Raw genomic sequence first — 15,108 nt, forward strand, 5'->3', positions numbered from 1 at the left:
TGTGTAATTCGGAGCATATGGCATTTTCAAAGGCGGCCTCTCGTGCGGGGAGAGTGGGGGCCGGGAGCGGGGTGCTAATAATGGCCAATTACTCCCGGGGCTGGGCGAAGAGGGCCGCGTCGCAGGGCTCCTCGCTTGCTAATATTTGCTCTTCAAATATTTTACTTGAAAGGTTTACAACGTGTTTTTATCTGCGGCCCGGGCGAGGGGGGCCATCTGTGCCGGGCCTCGGGCTGCACACCGGGGCAGTCCCCGCAGTGCCCATCCACCCCGGGCCGCCTTCTATTTGTTCAACGCAGGAAAAAAAACTATATCTACGTAATAAAACAGAATCTGGCCTCGATTTATGATTGAATCCGAAGCACTCTACCATATGGCAGGTGTGTCTGCAACACAGCCTGTCCCTGTTTGCTTTGCGGGGGACGCGGGAGCGCAGCCCCCGGGGCTCGCGGGGCACCGGCCGGGCTCCGGGGAGGCTCCGCCGGGGGCTGCGGGGATGCTCGGGGCGGGATGCGGCGGGGCACCTGCTGTCCGCCGCCCGCTGGTGCTGAAATACCGGCGGCACCACCGGCACCGGCCCCGCTGCCCGGCTCGGGGGGCTCCGCCGGGGCTCGGGGCCGGCCGCGTGGGCTGGGCGCGGCTGCTCGGTCCCCATCGGGGCCGCCCCTTCCTCCCCTTCCTCCTCTTCCTCCTGCCCCGTGACATCACGGCCCCGCTCCCTCTCGAGCAGCCCCGCACGGCAGCAGCACGGCAGCACCGGCTGGCTCCGAGGACGGCCCGGTTCGGCTCCACAGGTACCGACCCCCCCGGGAGCCCCCATGCGCGGGGACGCGCTCGCATGGGCACGCGTGTGTGCACGAGAGGCTGTGGACACACGGGCACATGCACAGGTGCATGCACGAGCACTTGCACACGTGTAGGTGTGCACGGGCACATGTGCACAGCCTTGCACCGAGGAAGGGACGTGTGCGTGCATAAATGTGCGTCCATGCACAAAAGTGCACTCGGGTGCACAGATCTGCACCAAGGAAGGAACGTGTGGCTGTGTAAATGTGCACCCACGCCCAAAAGCGCACTCCGATGTGTGTGTGCGTGCACTCACGTACAGGTGTGCACACCTCCACGCACGGCTGCACACACAGAATTTAGGGCAGGACGCGGGAGGGCTGCGTGGGGAGTGTGGGGTCGCGATTTCTGGTCAGGGCAGGTTCACCTGTGCAGCCACGGCGAGCGATTCCTGGTGGCAGTGGGGTGGTGAGGATGCTTTAACACTGGGAAGGTTTGGAGTTTCCTCTGGGAACGGTCTGCTCTGCTCTGTCCCAGTCCATTCCTGTCCCATTTAACTCCTTTCCTTTCCTCTCCTCGCCTCTGCACAAAGCCCACACTCACCACGCCTCTGGCTACAGCTGAGGTCCCCCAACAGCACCCGAGGAGCTCACACCTCTGAGCCGTTTTTGGCTTTCTCAATGCACCCATGGGGAAAGAAGTCCCTGGGTGTCCTGCTGGCGCACTGGCCAAGCCCTCGGGTGGCACAAAGCTGGGGAATGCCAGCGGGGCTATGCTGACCCCCATGGGGAAACACTCCTGGTGGGAAAGGTTTGTTCTCTGCCACCATGCACAGCCTCGGGAGCTTTGCACAGGGGCAATCCGTCCCCTTCCTAGCAGAGAGGGAGACTGGGTGCAGTGCTTGTTGGCATTTCAGGGAGATCTCTGAGTTCCCTCTCTTGTTGAGTTACTTGGATTTATTTTACTTTTGTTGAACTTCATAATCACAGTCAGTGTCTCCAAACAACATCCCCAGGCTGTGCGGGGAGGCATTGAAAATGCTGCTGTGGGATTAGGAGACTCCAGCAGGGAGACCCTCATGCTGGGGACAGGCAGGAGTTTTCTGGGGTATTTTGGGTTAAACTCCAGGTTTAGCAGGCGTGCAGGAGGCTGCCTGCGACTTCTTTAAGGCAGCAGTTGCAGCAGCAGCCACAGGTCTGTGTGGCACCTCCGTGGCTCAGCACGCTGCTCAGGAACTGCCACGACTGCTACTGCATGAGCAGGGAGGGGACTGGGATTTTCCTTGTGAGAGGGGCTGGCACCAGTGCCCTCACTGGAACCATCCCCAATCCCCTCTGCACTGTGAGACGTGGGGCTGCGCTGTGGGGCTGCCCCCCTGGCCCCAGTGAAAGCTGTTTTGTGGAGCACGTGGGGCAGTGCTTGCTCCAGAGGGGTTTGGTGCCATGGGGCTGTCCCCACAGGGGTTTGCCTCGGTTTGCTGTGCCGGAGGAAGGAGGCTGTGGCTTTGGTGTCTCAATCCATGGGAATGCCTGAGGTCGGGATCTGGGGTGAGGGAAGCTGCAGCAGGCAAACAGAAGCACTCAGGGACTTGGGAAAGTTCTCAGGGACTCTGGAAGCGTGCGTGTGCGTGGGGAAACCCAGCCACGGTCTGCTGAGCTGCCAGAGGTGATGGCAAAGCGCTGGCGCGGCTCCGGCTGGAGGAGGAGAGGCTCCTTGTCAGCGGGTTGTCCCTCGCAAATGTCCCTTGGCTGGGCGACACAGGGCTGTAAATCCAGCCCCACGCCATTGCCTGCAGCTGAGCAACCTTGGATTTATGGCAGGGCAATCAGAGCACGGAGCCAGACCACGGCCCTGGGATAAATGCGCTGCGAGACGGTGACGCTGCCTGCGCAGAAGCAGGGGAAGTGGTGAGCTCACGCACTTGTGCCTGGAGCTGCTGGGCAGGCAGCAGAGAGGGGTTCAAGTGGGTGATAAAAGGCTTGTGAATCAGCACGGGAGCTGTTGTGCATGAAAACAGAGCTCCCGATCCTGCTTTTTCTCGGGCTGGTGTAAAGCAGCAGCAGCTCTGCAGAGCCCGCGGCACCGCGCTCCTGCGGCTGCCGGGTCCCTGCTCCCACGGCGTGGACCTGGAGGGATTTCGGGGAGGCTGGTGCGCTTCTGATTCACGTGGGAAAGAGCAGCTGGGTTCAAAATAAATCGAGGGGAGGCTGGAGGAGGCTCAGAGGAGGGCAGTGCCACCGGAGGCCGTGCAGTGAGGGCAGCATTCACCCCTGGGGGCAGCCACCCTGCGTGCACAGAGCGCTGCACGCACCAGGAGGTTGGGGACACTCAGTGCTGACAGCAGCCCCTTGCAGGGGTAGTGGCCTTGACACAGGGGACCCGTGGCACCCCTGCTTCCCATCCCTGCTCTGTGCTTTGTGCTGCAAACCTCTTCTTCCCTCACCCGGCTGTGGCTGCGTTTCCCCCATGCCCGTGCACTGCCCAAGCCCCAGCCCCAGGAAAGCACCACACGTGTGGCAGCTTCTCACAGCAGAAGAGGCGATGAGAAAGAGGCAGAAGTCCGTGACGTCCTGGTAGGATGCGGGGGAAGAAGAGGGAAGCACTGCTCCCTGTCCCTGAAGTGACAGGACTGGGGAATGGAAGGGAAGCAGCAGCAGGGCTGTCAGGAGGCAGCGCTCCCGGCTGCATGGAGCTGGGCTGGCACGGGATAAAAGGGAGCCTGATGCTGTGTGCTTGCAAAAAACAACAGGGCCAGTTTGGAGATGCAAAGTCCCCACAGGGTTATGAACAGGAGGACCCCCCCGGCAGGGGGAGCCCCTGAGCTGTGGCTTGCTGCAGCCAGGGAGGTTTGGAGATGTCACCCGGTGCTGGCCTGGAGGTCACCGGCTCCCCAAAGTGTGCGCATCCCCTGGCTGCTGGTAGAGCTGGGCCGTGGGCTGCAGACACACTCAGATCATGTCCCTGTGAGTCTCCCATCAGCTCCTCTGCCCCCAGAACCTCCTGTCCTGAGACAGCCCGGCTCTGGGGTGGGCACAGGGAACCCCCCACCAGCCTCAGCTCATCCCCAGGAGCGCACGCAGGCGCCGGGATGCGGCTCTGCCAAGCCAGCTGTGCTGCACGCCCTGGGTACAGGCAGTGCTGGAGCAATGCAGGCAGTGCAGGCAGCGTCCCCTGCACCTCCCCAGGCACCTCAGAACCCGAGGGCCTCTTCCAGCTCTGTGAGCACTTTAAAGCCCGAGCTCTGTTGGAGCTCCCCTGGAGTGCAATGATTTTCCAAACGCTCTGATGCCCTCGAACATTTCCATCCTCCTCTGGGTACTTCTGCTCTTGCTCCCTTTTCTTCTCACAGGAGAGTGGGCAGGGGACGTGGCCGAGCCCTGGACATTGGCACTGATTTATCCCCCTTCACCTGAAAGTTCCCCAGCACGGGAAGCCCCGTGAGGCCTCGCCATGCAGCATCAAGGTGAGCAGCGGGGGGGCTGCGGGGAGCAGAGTCCCTGTCCCTGCATCCATGGTCCTGGGGACATCGGGGAGGTGCCGCTGGCCCCAGCTCTGTGACAAGGAGGCTGCCGTTCCCTGCCACTGTGTGTTTAGTGCTGATGGCTGACGTGTGGCTCTGCGGGGTCCTCCTGGTCCCCAGCTGATGTTCGGTGCCCCCCCGCCTACCCCGGCTGCTGGGACCCCCATTTGTGCAGCCCCAGCTCTCCGCTGCTGCCACCAGGATCGCCCTCCTCCCTGTGCCCCTTCACGGGGTGTTTTTTTTCTGCTGGTACCACCTGGGTTCGTGCCCCTGTCCCTGCCTGGTGCCCCTGCACCCTGCTCACACCCACACATGGGATCACCCCAGCACCCCCCACCCCAACAAGCAAGCAGCACCGAGCTCAATCCCACTGCCTGACCCCACCAAAGCTCCCCCAGCACACAGGGGATGGACCCCCCCCAAACCTCATTCCTTCACCCTGCAAAGCCCCCCCTGTCCCCTGTCCTCTCCCCAGGCCCCAGCGCTGTGAACCAGCTGGGGGGGCTCTTTGTGAACGGCCGCCCCCTCCCCTCCTGCAAGAGGAAGCGGATCATCGAGCTGGCCTCCTGCGGCGTGCGCACCTCCGACATCTCCCGCAGCCTCAAGGTGCGCCGGGGCTGGTGGTTGGGGTCCCGGTTCTCCCCCCCCCAAACCTTTCCACCGAGCACCCCCCAGCCTCTCCGTGCCGCAGGTGTCCAACGGCTGCGTCAGCAAGATCCTGGGACGTTTCTACCGGACGGGGGCCGTGGAGCCCAAAGCCATCGGGGGCAGCAAGCCCCGCACGGCCACCCCCGAGGTGGTGGCACGGATCATGCAGCTAAAACGGGAGCAGCCGGCACTCTTCGCCTGGGAGATCCGGCAGCAGCTGCATGCTGAGGGTGTCTGTGCCAGTGACAGGACCCCCAGTGTGAGTCCTGGCCAGGGGGGACATGGGGGTGCCGGGGTCAGGCACCACGCAGGGTCCGAGCCCATGGCTGGGGGCTGGTGGGTGGGGGTCCCGTATTGGGGAGGTGGGATGGGGCAGGCAGGGATGCTCGGAGGGACAGCAAGAACCAAGCAGGGGTGAAGTCTGGATTGTGGGGATGAGGCAGGGGAGCCAGGACCACCGCCTGCAGTAGGAAACACAGCACGGCCACCCTGCGGGGACAGCGCCTGCCTGTCCCGGGGACCCGTCCCCATCCGCACCCAGCCGCCGAGCCCCGTGCCACCCCAAGGGGGATGCGCAGCAGGAGCCAAATCCCGAGGAGGGCAGGGTGCTGCCCAGGGCTGGGGGCTGCCCCTGGGGCTTCCTGGCGAGAGGAGAAAAGCCTTGGGCAGGGAGGGGAGGGGAGGAAAAGAGCTGCCTCTGAGCTAAATCAGCGCGCACAAGCCTGGTGTCAGCTCCAGCGTTTGGCTGCTGTAGCGATGGGTCTGCCACAAGTGTCCCGGCAGGGAGAGGGGACAGAGTGCAGCCTGTACATCTGAGAGCCGTGTGCTGTAACCACAGACCCCCCACAATAACCCCACAGACCCCAGCTCCTCTGCAGATTGCCCCGTTAGGAGCAGATGGGCACGTCCCCAGCACGGACAACCCTTGGCACGTGCTCAGGTGCTTGGTGACCCTGGCACGGCCACAGAAAAGCCCTTCTGGGACAAACATTGGGGCATCAGCTTCGATTCCTCCCTGCCTCGGTGCTGGCTCAGGCTTCCCCCACCGCCCCAAAGCTTCTCCTGGACCCCACTCCCACCTTCGCAGCACCCCATGGCCGTGGTGCCGTGCGCCCTGCTGGCGGCACAGCCAAATTTCTCCCCCCCCCCAGGTCTCCTCCATCAACCGGGTGCTGAGGACCCTGCAGAGGGACCCGTGCCCTGCAGCCGGCCGGGCTTCGGCGAGGGACCCGCTGCCACGGGGTGAGGCTGGCTGGGGGTGAGGCCCCAGGGAGAGGGGCTGGGGGGGCTGCACCCCACGGCAGGGACTGGTTTTGGGAGCACGGAGAGCTCCTGCCACTGCCCTCCAAGCTACACAGCCACGTGCAAATGGATGCACACACACCTGCATGCACATTGCTCCTCTGCTCACTCCCACACTGCCCCCGTGCCCCCAAATCAAAGGGGCTTTTGTCCCTCATTGCCCTCTCCCTACCCTTTCCGGGCATCCCCACAGGCACGGTCCCAGGCTCCTTCTCCCTTTCTGTCCCCGCAGCCCCCCCGCTCACCCCCACCTCCATCCCGCACCCCCTGGGCTGCTGCTCGCCCCCCGAAGCCGGCACAGCCACTGCTCCGGGGACCCAGCGCCCTCCCCGGGGCTCCACGTCCAGCCGGCAGCTCCCCCCAGGCACCCAGCAGCGCAGCAGGACGGTCTTCTCCAGCCAGCAGTCGGAGGCCCTGGAGGAAGGTGCGGGCTCCCCCGGGGCAGCAGCTGAGCAATCAGCCCCTCAGGGCACTGGGGGGGTCACCCCAAGGCAGGGGCTGATTGCACCTTGTCCCCCTTGCAGAATTTCGGAGGGGGCAGTACCCGGACACCAGCACCCGGGAGAGACTGGCTGCGGCCACCCAGCTGCCAGACACAACCATCAGGGTAGGAGCAGAGCCTGGTGGCCGGGGGGGGTCCCCAGCCTGGGCCCCCTCCTGGTCTGATGCCCCCCAACATGCGGGGACGTCTCCAAACAGGCTGAGGCAGGGCAGTGTGTGTGTGCCAGAATGGAGAGGGGGGGACCCCCCAAGAGCAGGTTTTGTCCCCAGAAGAGGGGCAGCGCTGCTCCATCGGTACCTGCCTGCTTCTCCTGCCCTCTCCTGTCTGCTGGGGGCAAGGATGGGGTGCTGGGGGGGGGGACCCCCAGGCTGCTCCGTGGCAGCAGCCCCCGTGCCCTGGAGGGGCTCCCACCACCCGGCCGGCCCCGGGCAGAGCCCCAGGTCCCCAGCCCAGCGTGACCGAGGGAGGGGGCTCTGCCCAGAACCCACCCTGAGGGGGGGGCACAGCCTCACCCCCTCCCTCCTCTCCCAGGTCTGGTTCTCAAACAGAAGGGCCAAGTGGCGGCGGGAGGCCAAGCAGAGGCTGGAGGCCGGCGGTGCAGGTGACAGCCCCCGGGCAGAGGGGACGGGGACGGGGACGGGGACGGGACCCACACCCAAAACCCCGGGCAGGGGCTGGGGGCTGCCCTGGGGGGGAGCACGGCTGCATCCAGGGCTGGGGAGGGGGCATGGCTGCTCGCTGTGCCCCCCAGGAACGGGAGACCCCAGCCCCAAAGCAGGGTCTCCACGCTGCCCTCCCGCTCTCCCCACGCAGGCTCCTGGTGCGACTGGATCCTGCCCCCCCCCGCCGTGACAGCCCCCATCTCTGCGCAGGTAGGAGGGGGTCCGGGCCTCTTCCTGCACCCCGGGGGGGCTGGGACGTGCGGGAGATGGGGGTCTCCAATGTGCCCCCCCCCAGGGTGGATGCTCCAGGAGCTGCCCCCGAGGGCGCGAGCCCCCCGCAGCGTGCCGTGCCCCCGCTGCAACTCAGAGCATCTCGGTGATGCCCCCCTCCCTGCTCCCCTCGCAGCACCTCCTGCCCGCCCCCCCCAGCTCTCTGGAGACCCTCCACGGCCACAGCCACCGCCTCAGCACCCCCCCGGCCCCCCCGGCCCCGCTGCACCTCTGCGCCTCCAGCCCCTGGGACGACGCTCGCTGCGGTAAAAGGGCCACGGGGCAGGGGGTGCCGGGGGCTGGGACCCCCGGGCACGGCCAGGGAGGGAGCCCCCGGTGCCCTGCGGGGTCCCAGGGGCTGCAGGAGGGTGGGGGGAGCTGCTCCCCCTCCCTGCCTGGCCCCGGCCCCGTGGGGGGGTTGCAGTGGGGTGGGTGCCCCTGGCCCCACTGCCGGAGCCCCGTGTGCCGTCCCGCAGGCCTGGCCCCCCGTGGAAGCCCCCCTCCGGCTCCCTGGCAGCCCCTGGAGGGCCCCCCCTTCGCCCTGCTACCCCCCCGAGCCCCCCTGCACCCCGCTGCTGCCTGCTGCGTGCCCGAGCCCCTCGCCCACCTCCACGCACCGCGGTGCCCCTGGCTCTGAGGGCGCACGGCGAGGTGAGGGGGGGGTCCGGCACGTGGCCCCCCCAGGCAGGGTCACCGCTGTGTCCCCAGCTACGTCCCTCGCTCCGTTTCAAGCCTCTTGTCCCCTCCTGTCTGCAACATCCCCAAATTATGGTCAGAAAACCTGATTGCCCACATGTGGGGAGGGGGCGCCGGGTGCCCAAGCGCCCATCCCACTGCCGGGGAGACCCCAGCCCTGCCTGGGGGGCACCGGCCCCAACACCCCCCTGCCCTCCTCACAGGACACCACAGAGCCGGGGGCATCATCCCCACAGCAGGGCCTTGACCACAAAAAAAAAAAAAAAAAAAAAAAAAAAAAAGGACCAAAATGTGCTAATTTGCATTGATTTGAAGAAGAGCTTGCACCAAAAAGCCGTCCCAGAAAGCCCCGCGCTTCTGTCCCTTGTTCTAAATAAAAAGTTTGGGGGTTGTTTGTTTAGAAATTGAATTTAAAACAGCGGAGCCGGGATGATCCCCAGCACGGGGCATCATTTTATTTGAAGGAAACAGCTCAGGGGTGGCTGCACGGGGACACTGCCCCCTGTCACTGTCCCCAAGCCCCCCACAGCCCCTGGCCTGGGCAGGGTAAGGGCCCCTCTCTCCTGGGACACCTCTCAGCTCCAGCTTAGTGCTTGATGAACAGGAAAAAATGATTTTTGTAAGCAAAAAAAAAATGTTCAGCTGGGGAGAGGTGGGGACAGGGATGGGGGAGACGTGGGGACAGGGATGGGGGAGACGTGGGGACGGGGTGACGTGGGGATGGGGCTGAAGAATGCATTTTCATACCCAGGCCTCCAAAAACATTAAAAATCAAAACTGACCGGAATATGCATGATGTAAAAACAAACATTTAGCAGTTTCAGGTGGGGATTTTATGGTCCAGGCCTCAGGGTTGGCACTGCAGCTGCAGAACCCACCCGCAACGAGCCCCGCAGGGGGCTGTGCGTGGTGCGGGATGCTGCCACCACTGGGATCCATCTGCCTGGGCTCAGAGCATGTTTGTAGGGGCTGGGTGCCCTCTGGGGCACCCAAAATGCTGCGGGGTGCTGGGAGCCAGCTGGGGGGAGCACCCTGCTTGCTCTCCTTCCCCTGGGGTCCTGGAGCTGATGGGGACCTCGGTGTGGCCACGGGGACGCGTCCTGTCCCCTCCGGCCACCACGTGCCAGCACCTCCAGCCACGCTGCTGGAGGAGAGGGGGCTCTGGAGGAGCCAGACACCCTCCTGCAGGGGGGACGTGGGGACAGCAGCACCCAAAGGGACCGAGGCAGGGCGAAGAAAAGGGCACGGAGGCTCCCAGGATAGGAGGTGGCAGCGGCTGGGTGCCAAAGTGACACCCGCAGCCACCCCACTGCCATGGGTAGCTCAGCCTGAGGCTGCTGGCCAGGCCAGGCGGGAGGAGCTGCTGGTAAATGGGGCATTAAATCACTCACATTTTTTTTTTCCCAGCTCTCTGAGAGCAGGCTGGCTGCGCCACGCCACTGGGAGAGGGGTAGCACAGGTTGAAGCCCCTCTCCCCTGTGCCACTGCTCCAGGGCGATGGGGACAGCGCTGTCCCCAGTGCCAGCGGGACCGTGCACGGGGCTGGGGGAAGCCCAGCACCAGGAGCTGAAGGGCAGGGCTGAGCCAGCTGGGTCCTGGCTTCTCCTGACCCCTTCTTAGCCCCGTGGGGCAGGGTGGGTGTGAGCCGTGAGACCCTGCCAAGCTGCTGGGGATGCTGTGAGATGTGTTGTGCATGGCTGGATGCCTGCAGTGAAAGCTGGAATCGGGCTGCACGTGCAGGGCAGGACCAAGGCGTGGGGAACAGGCTGAGGAAAGGACCCCACCGTCTCGGGACAGCAGCACCGAGCCCTGGGAACCTGAGCGATGGGGACCCAGTGGCCGCAGAACAAACCTGAATAAATGGTGGCACACGGCTGTAAGCCAGCCTGCAACGGGAGCCCACGCTGCAAAAAACAAACACAAGGGGTAAAAACCTGGGGAATCTGGAGAGCCTGGGACTGCTGTGGGAGCTGGTGGTGCCGTGGGAACCCGTAGACCCCAGCCCCAAGTGTGCTGCCCCAGTGCCACCCCGCAGGGACAGCGTGTCCCCAAAGGGACCGGCAGCGCATGGCTTGGCACGGGGAGCACCTTTCTGCAAGGCACACGGATAGGACACACATCCATCCACCTGGCAGGGGGACACGCACACCCCTGCAGACGTGTGGCAGTGCTGCTGGCAGTCCCCAGGGTGCTCTGTGCCCGTCATCCTTCCCCTGGCAGCGGGGAGGCAGCGGCTGAGCGCACGCGGCTCCGCTTCTGCCATCAGGCTTTGTGCAGCCCCACTAATTGCAACCCAATTAGCAGCCCTGCAGCACACGCCCCGAGGTGACCCCGTGTGCCAGCACGAGGGCTTCCCTCCCAGCACAGCCCCAGCAGCAGGGCTGGCCACGAGCAAACCACCAAACCTCTCCTGGTTTGGAGCATCCAGGCACCGGGGCGGCTATAGGATGGCTCAGGGGACAGTGGGACAGACCTGCAGAGCCTGGGCCCACCTCCTCTGTGTCCCAGCACAGTGCAGGTGAGGTTGAATTGAAGCCCAAATCCCCTTGCCCCAAGATGCTCATTGAAGACACGCGTGGAGAGCAGGGCTCCAAGGTGTCCCCGGAGGCAGCAGGGACGCGCCGGGCGCAGGGTACGAAGTGGTGGTGTTTAATTACTCCACGTACAACAGCACGTTACGCAGCCATACGCCCCCTCCCCGAGAGAACTATGCGGTTTGTGGAAGGACAAAAAGCAGGATCCTTCCTTTCCTGCAGCATCCATGCAGCCCGAGCCCCTCGCCCGGCCCCGCAGGCTCCCGGGGAGCCGCTCGCAGGCAGGGCATGGCCGGCACAGAGGCAGAGCTGCCTGAAGAGTCCTTGAGGTTCAAGTCCTGAACAGATAAACACACAGAGACGAGGCCACGCTGGGGGGAAAGGAAAAACACCCCCCAAAAAAAAGAAAATAAGTAAAGGAACCCAAAGAGAACAGCAGCTGGGAGACGTCCCCGGCCCGTCCGCGCCCCACGCTGCGGCTAGCGCTTGGAGAGCTCGTGCGACAGCCAGTCCAGCCCGTCGTAGAGGCCCGTGCCCTGGGTGGCACACGTCGCCTGCACGTACCACTGCAAAACAGAGGGAGAAGGGGAGGTGGCAGGCGGCCAGGCGGGGAAGGGGCTCCTGGCCGCACGCCCCGGGGTGGCCCCGAGGTCCCCCCGAGGTCCCCGTGCACTCACGGTCCTGCTGCGCAGCGCCTGCAGGCCCAGCTTGTCGGTCAGCTCGCTCACGGCCATGGCGTTGGGCATGTCCTGCTTGTTGGCAAACACCAGCAGCACGGCGTCCCGCAGCTCGTCCTCCTGCAGCTGCGGGGAGGTGGGGGCGGCTGAGCCAGGCACGGGGCCAGGAGGGCTCTGGATCCTCTGCCCCCACCCCTCCCCGCGTGCCCCCATCGCTGCCCGTTGGGCTCGGGGACCGCTGAGCTTCCAGCCCTGTGTCCCTGCACCCTGTGGCCTCCACAGGATCCCTGCAGCATGGAAAACCCCAGGGTTTCTGCAGCCTGGGGGCATCGGTGTCCCCGCAGGGGGGGCTCCCGAGCCCTGCGCCCAAGTCGTGCCCGCACAGGATGGCCCCGCAGCACGACCCCAGGTGACAGAGGGCACTGCTCTGCTCCCAAATGAGCAGCACTGCTTCAAACATGCTAGGGTCAGGGCAGCCAGCTGTCGGGGTTTTCCCAGTGCCTCAGCCAGCAGAGCCCTGGCTAATTATAATTATAACACAACTCAGCATCTCCTTGGCCATCTTCCCCTCTCCAAGTGGGAAAATGGTCCCTGTGCTTTGTCACCGCCATCGGACCCATCCCCAGGGAGCACGCCCCGAGCCGGCAGCAGCCCCGATTTGGGGAGAGCTCTCTTGGGGAGCAGCACCCCCCCAATGCCACTCACCATCTTCTGCAGCTCATCCGCAGACTCCTGCACCCTCTCCCGGTCGTTGCTGTCCACCACGAAGATGAGGCCCTGCAGGGGAGGCCGGGGGGCAGCAGGCAGCGGAGAGGACAGGGCCCCCCCACCCCCTGGCCACGCGGAGCACCGTGGGGGTCAGCGCTGCCACATTTTCCCTATACCTGCTCCCCCCAGGGGTTTCTCCACCTCAGACCCTCCCTTCCCATGGGGAATGCCCCCGTGGGCCCATCCCGATGACCGGGACCGTGGGGTCCCCGTGCCGTGCCCACGGCCACGCCGCGTACCTGCGTGTTCTGGAAGTAGTGCCGCCACAGGGGCCGGATCTTGTCCTGCCCGCCCACGTCCCAGACCGTGAAGCAGATGTTCTTGTACTCCACCGTCTCCACGTTGAACCCTGCAGAGGTTGGGTCGGGGGCACGGTGGGGAGGAGAGCAAGGGGGCACGGCCATGCGTCCCCGGGGAGCGCCTCCACCCGCAGCCGGCGCTGGTGCCGCGGGCTGGCTGGCTCTGAGAGGCACCCACGAAGGCTCTGCCCTCAGCCGAGCACCCCCGTCCCCTAAAGCACCCCCCAGCACGCTCGCCTGGGCCCTGCTGGCTGCCCAGCACCAGCAACACGCGATTGCCCCAGCCGTTTCCCAAAAGCATCCCCTGGAGAACCCGTGCGGCACAGCGCAGCGCGGCGCAGCGGGTGCTCACCCCCCCAAACCACGGCCAGCGGGGGCTGGGGGCACCCCAGGAGCCCGAGCCGTCAGCCCAGCACCACGTCCAGGTGAGTTTTGAAGACCCCCACGGGGGAGACCCCAAGGGGGAGACCCCACAACCTCCCTGCGGCAGGGCTCCGGCCCCCACCCGGCACAGGAGTGGTCAGCGGGAGCCTCCTGGCCCCAGTTTGTGCCCAGTGCTCCTGGTCCTGGCGCTGGGCTCCCCCCAAAAAAGGGATCCCTACACACCGATGAGATGCCCCCAAGCCATCCCAGCTCTCCTCCCGTGGGAGATGTCCCAGCCCCTCAGCACCGTGACCCCTCCCTGGGCTCATTCCCCTTTCTCCTTGTCCTGGGGGGCCCAGCAGCAGAGCCAGCACCCAGAGGTGTCTCAGCGGGGCCGGGCAGAGGGCAGGGGCACCTCTCCAGACCCGCTGCCCGGGGGTGCTGCTCTTCCCCCGTGTGCCTCCCCCTTGCCCCCCACATCCCCAGGGTCTCCGTGGAGCTGCTCTCCAGCAGGACCCGGTGCCTGGGGCTGCTCCTCCCCAGGGGCAGGACTTGGCACTGTCCTCGTTGAGCTTCTGGGGTTTCCCCTGCCCTGTTCCCCCTGCCCAGGTCCCCCAAAGGGCAGCGTGACCCTCTGGTGAGTTCTCCCAGCTCCTCACCACCAGCAGGATCACCATGGGTGCTCCCTGCCCCGTCACCCCGACCACCACCATAGGACACCCCATCGGGGCACCCCACGGCACCAGCCCCAGCCTCCCGGCCCCAATGGCTCAGACGGGTCCCGATGCTCTTCACCAGCCTGGACGGGCAGGGACGGGCCACTGGGATCCCCGTACTGGTGGCCACTGGTGGTATATTGGGGTGAGAGCCAAGATCCCACCCGCACAGCCTGTGGGGGATACTGGGAGGGCAGTGGTGGAGCACTGGGGTGGCCGGGGGCACGTCCTGCTCCTCGCCACCCTGGGGACACGGGGTGACGGTGCCTGGGGACACGGGGTGATGGTGCCTGGGGACACGGGGTGACGGTGCCCGGTGCTCACCGATGGTGGGGATGGTGGTGACGATCTCGCCCAGTTTCAGCTTGTAGAGGATGGTGGTCTTACCGGCAGCGTCCAGCCCCACTGCAACGGAGAGGAGGCATCACCAGCACCGCTCCGTGCCCCATCCCCATCCCCATCCCATCCCCATCCCATCCCCATCCCCATCCCATCCCCATCCCATCCCTATTCCCATCCCAACCCCATCCCATTCTATCTCCATCCTCATCGCCGTCCCCATCCCTATCCTGTCCTTATCCCCATCCCACCCCATTCCCATCCCATCCCTAACCCATTGCCAACCCCATCCCATCCCACCCCATCTCAATCCCAATCCCATCCCCATCCCTGTCTCCATCCCCATCCCAACCCATCCCTGTCCCAATCCCACCCCATTCCCATCCCATCCCTATCCTGTTGCCATCCCCATCCCACCCTGTCCCCATCCCCATCCCTATCCCCATCCCATCCCTGTCTCCATCCCAATCCCAATCCCACCCCATCCCCATCCTTGTCCCAATCCCATCCGCATCCCCCTCCCAATCCCAATTCCAATCCCAATCCCATCCCCATCCCACCCTGTCCCCATCCCAATCCCAACCCCAATCCCACCCCATCCCCATCCTTGACCCCATCCTGTTGCCATCCCCATCCCATCCCTGTCTCCATCCCAACCCCAATCCCAATCCCACCCCATCCCCATCCCCATCCCCATCCCCATCCCCATCCCAATCCCACCCCCTCCCCGCCCCCGCGGCCGCTCCGGGCGCTGACCCATGAGGATGCGCATCTGCTTCTTGCCGAAGATGCGGGAGAAGATGGCGGACACCGTCAGCCCCATGGCGGCGGCGGGGCCGGGCCGGGCCGGGCCGGGTGGGGGCGGCCGCGCTGCGACCCCGCTGCCGGAGCTGCGCCGCGCCCCAGGCCCCGCCCCCGCGCTCCAAGCCCCGCCCACTCCTCGCAGACCACGCCCACTCACACCAGGCCCCGCCCACTCCCTACCCCTCCGCCCTCTGCGCCCGTAGCGTTGCGCCCCGCCCCCTT

The 15,108-nt window shown here is 65.5% G+C and overlaps 2 protein-coding genes across 2 annotated transcripts; one reads left to right on the top strand and one right to left on the bottom strand.

The window, feature by feature from the left end:
* Nucleotides 1-745: 745 nt before the first annotated feature.
* On the top strand, nucleotides 746-7,960 carry PAX4 (paired box 4; the record flags this gene model as incomplete). The annotated part of the gene is made up of 10 exons (XM_084507929.1): nucleotides 746-794; nucleotides 4,148-4,249; nucleotides 4,782-4,912; nucleotides 4,998-5,213; nucleotides 6,106-6,196; nucleotides 6,489-6,680; nucleotides 6,781-6,863; nucleotides 7,290-7,425; nucleotides 7,572-7,630; nucleotides 7,850-7,960. The coding sequence occupies exons 2-10, from the start codon at nucleotides 4,237-4,239 to the stop codon at nucleotides 7,958-7,960; spliced, it is 1,032 nt and encodes a 343-aa protein (XP_084364055.1). The 5' UTR covers nucleotides 746-794; nucleotides 4,148-4,236.
* A 3,054-nt stretch (nucleotides 7,961-11,014) lies between these two features.
* Nucleotides 11,015-14,968, bottom strand: ARF5 (ARF GTPase 5). The gene is made up of 6 exons (XM_084507172.1): nucleotides 14,839-14,968; nucleotides 14,068-14,148; nucleotides 12,605-12,714; nucleotides 12,303-12,374; nucleotides 11,598-11,723; nucleotides 11,015-11,486 (listed from the first exon to the last, which is right to left on the bottom strand). Exons 1-6 carry the CDS (start codon nucleotides 14,903-14,905, stop codon nucleotides 11,400-11,402), a joined length of 543 nt encoding a protein of 180 aa, XP_084363298.1. The 5' UTR covers nucleotides 14,906-14,968; the 3' UTR covers nucleotides 11,015-11,399.
* Nucleotides 14,969-15,108: the final 140 nt, after the last annotated feature.

This window comes from Aythya ferina, assembly GCF_964211825.1.
Source record: "Aythya ferina genome assembly, chromosome: 1".
Lineage (NCBI taxonomy): Eukaryota > Metazoa > Chordata > Aves > Anseriformes > Anatidae > Aythya > Aythya ferina.

Excerpts from the sequence above, each read along its gene's own strand:
- ARF5 (XM_084507172.1), bottom strand. The coding sequence starts at position 14,905 with ATGGGGCTGACGGTGTCCGCCATCTTCTCCCGCATCTTCGGCAAGAAG. Across the intron at positions 14,149-14,838 it reads GCAGATGCGCATCCTCATGG|TGGGGCTGGACGCTGCCGGT; the intron begins GTCAGCGCCCGG and ends TCTCCGTTGCAG. Across the intron at positions 11,487-11,597 it reads AGGCGCTGCGCAGCAGGACC|TGGTACGTGCAGGCGACGTG; the intron begins GTGAGTGCACGG and ends TCTGTTTTGCAG.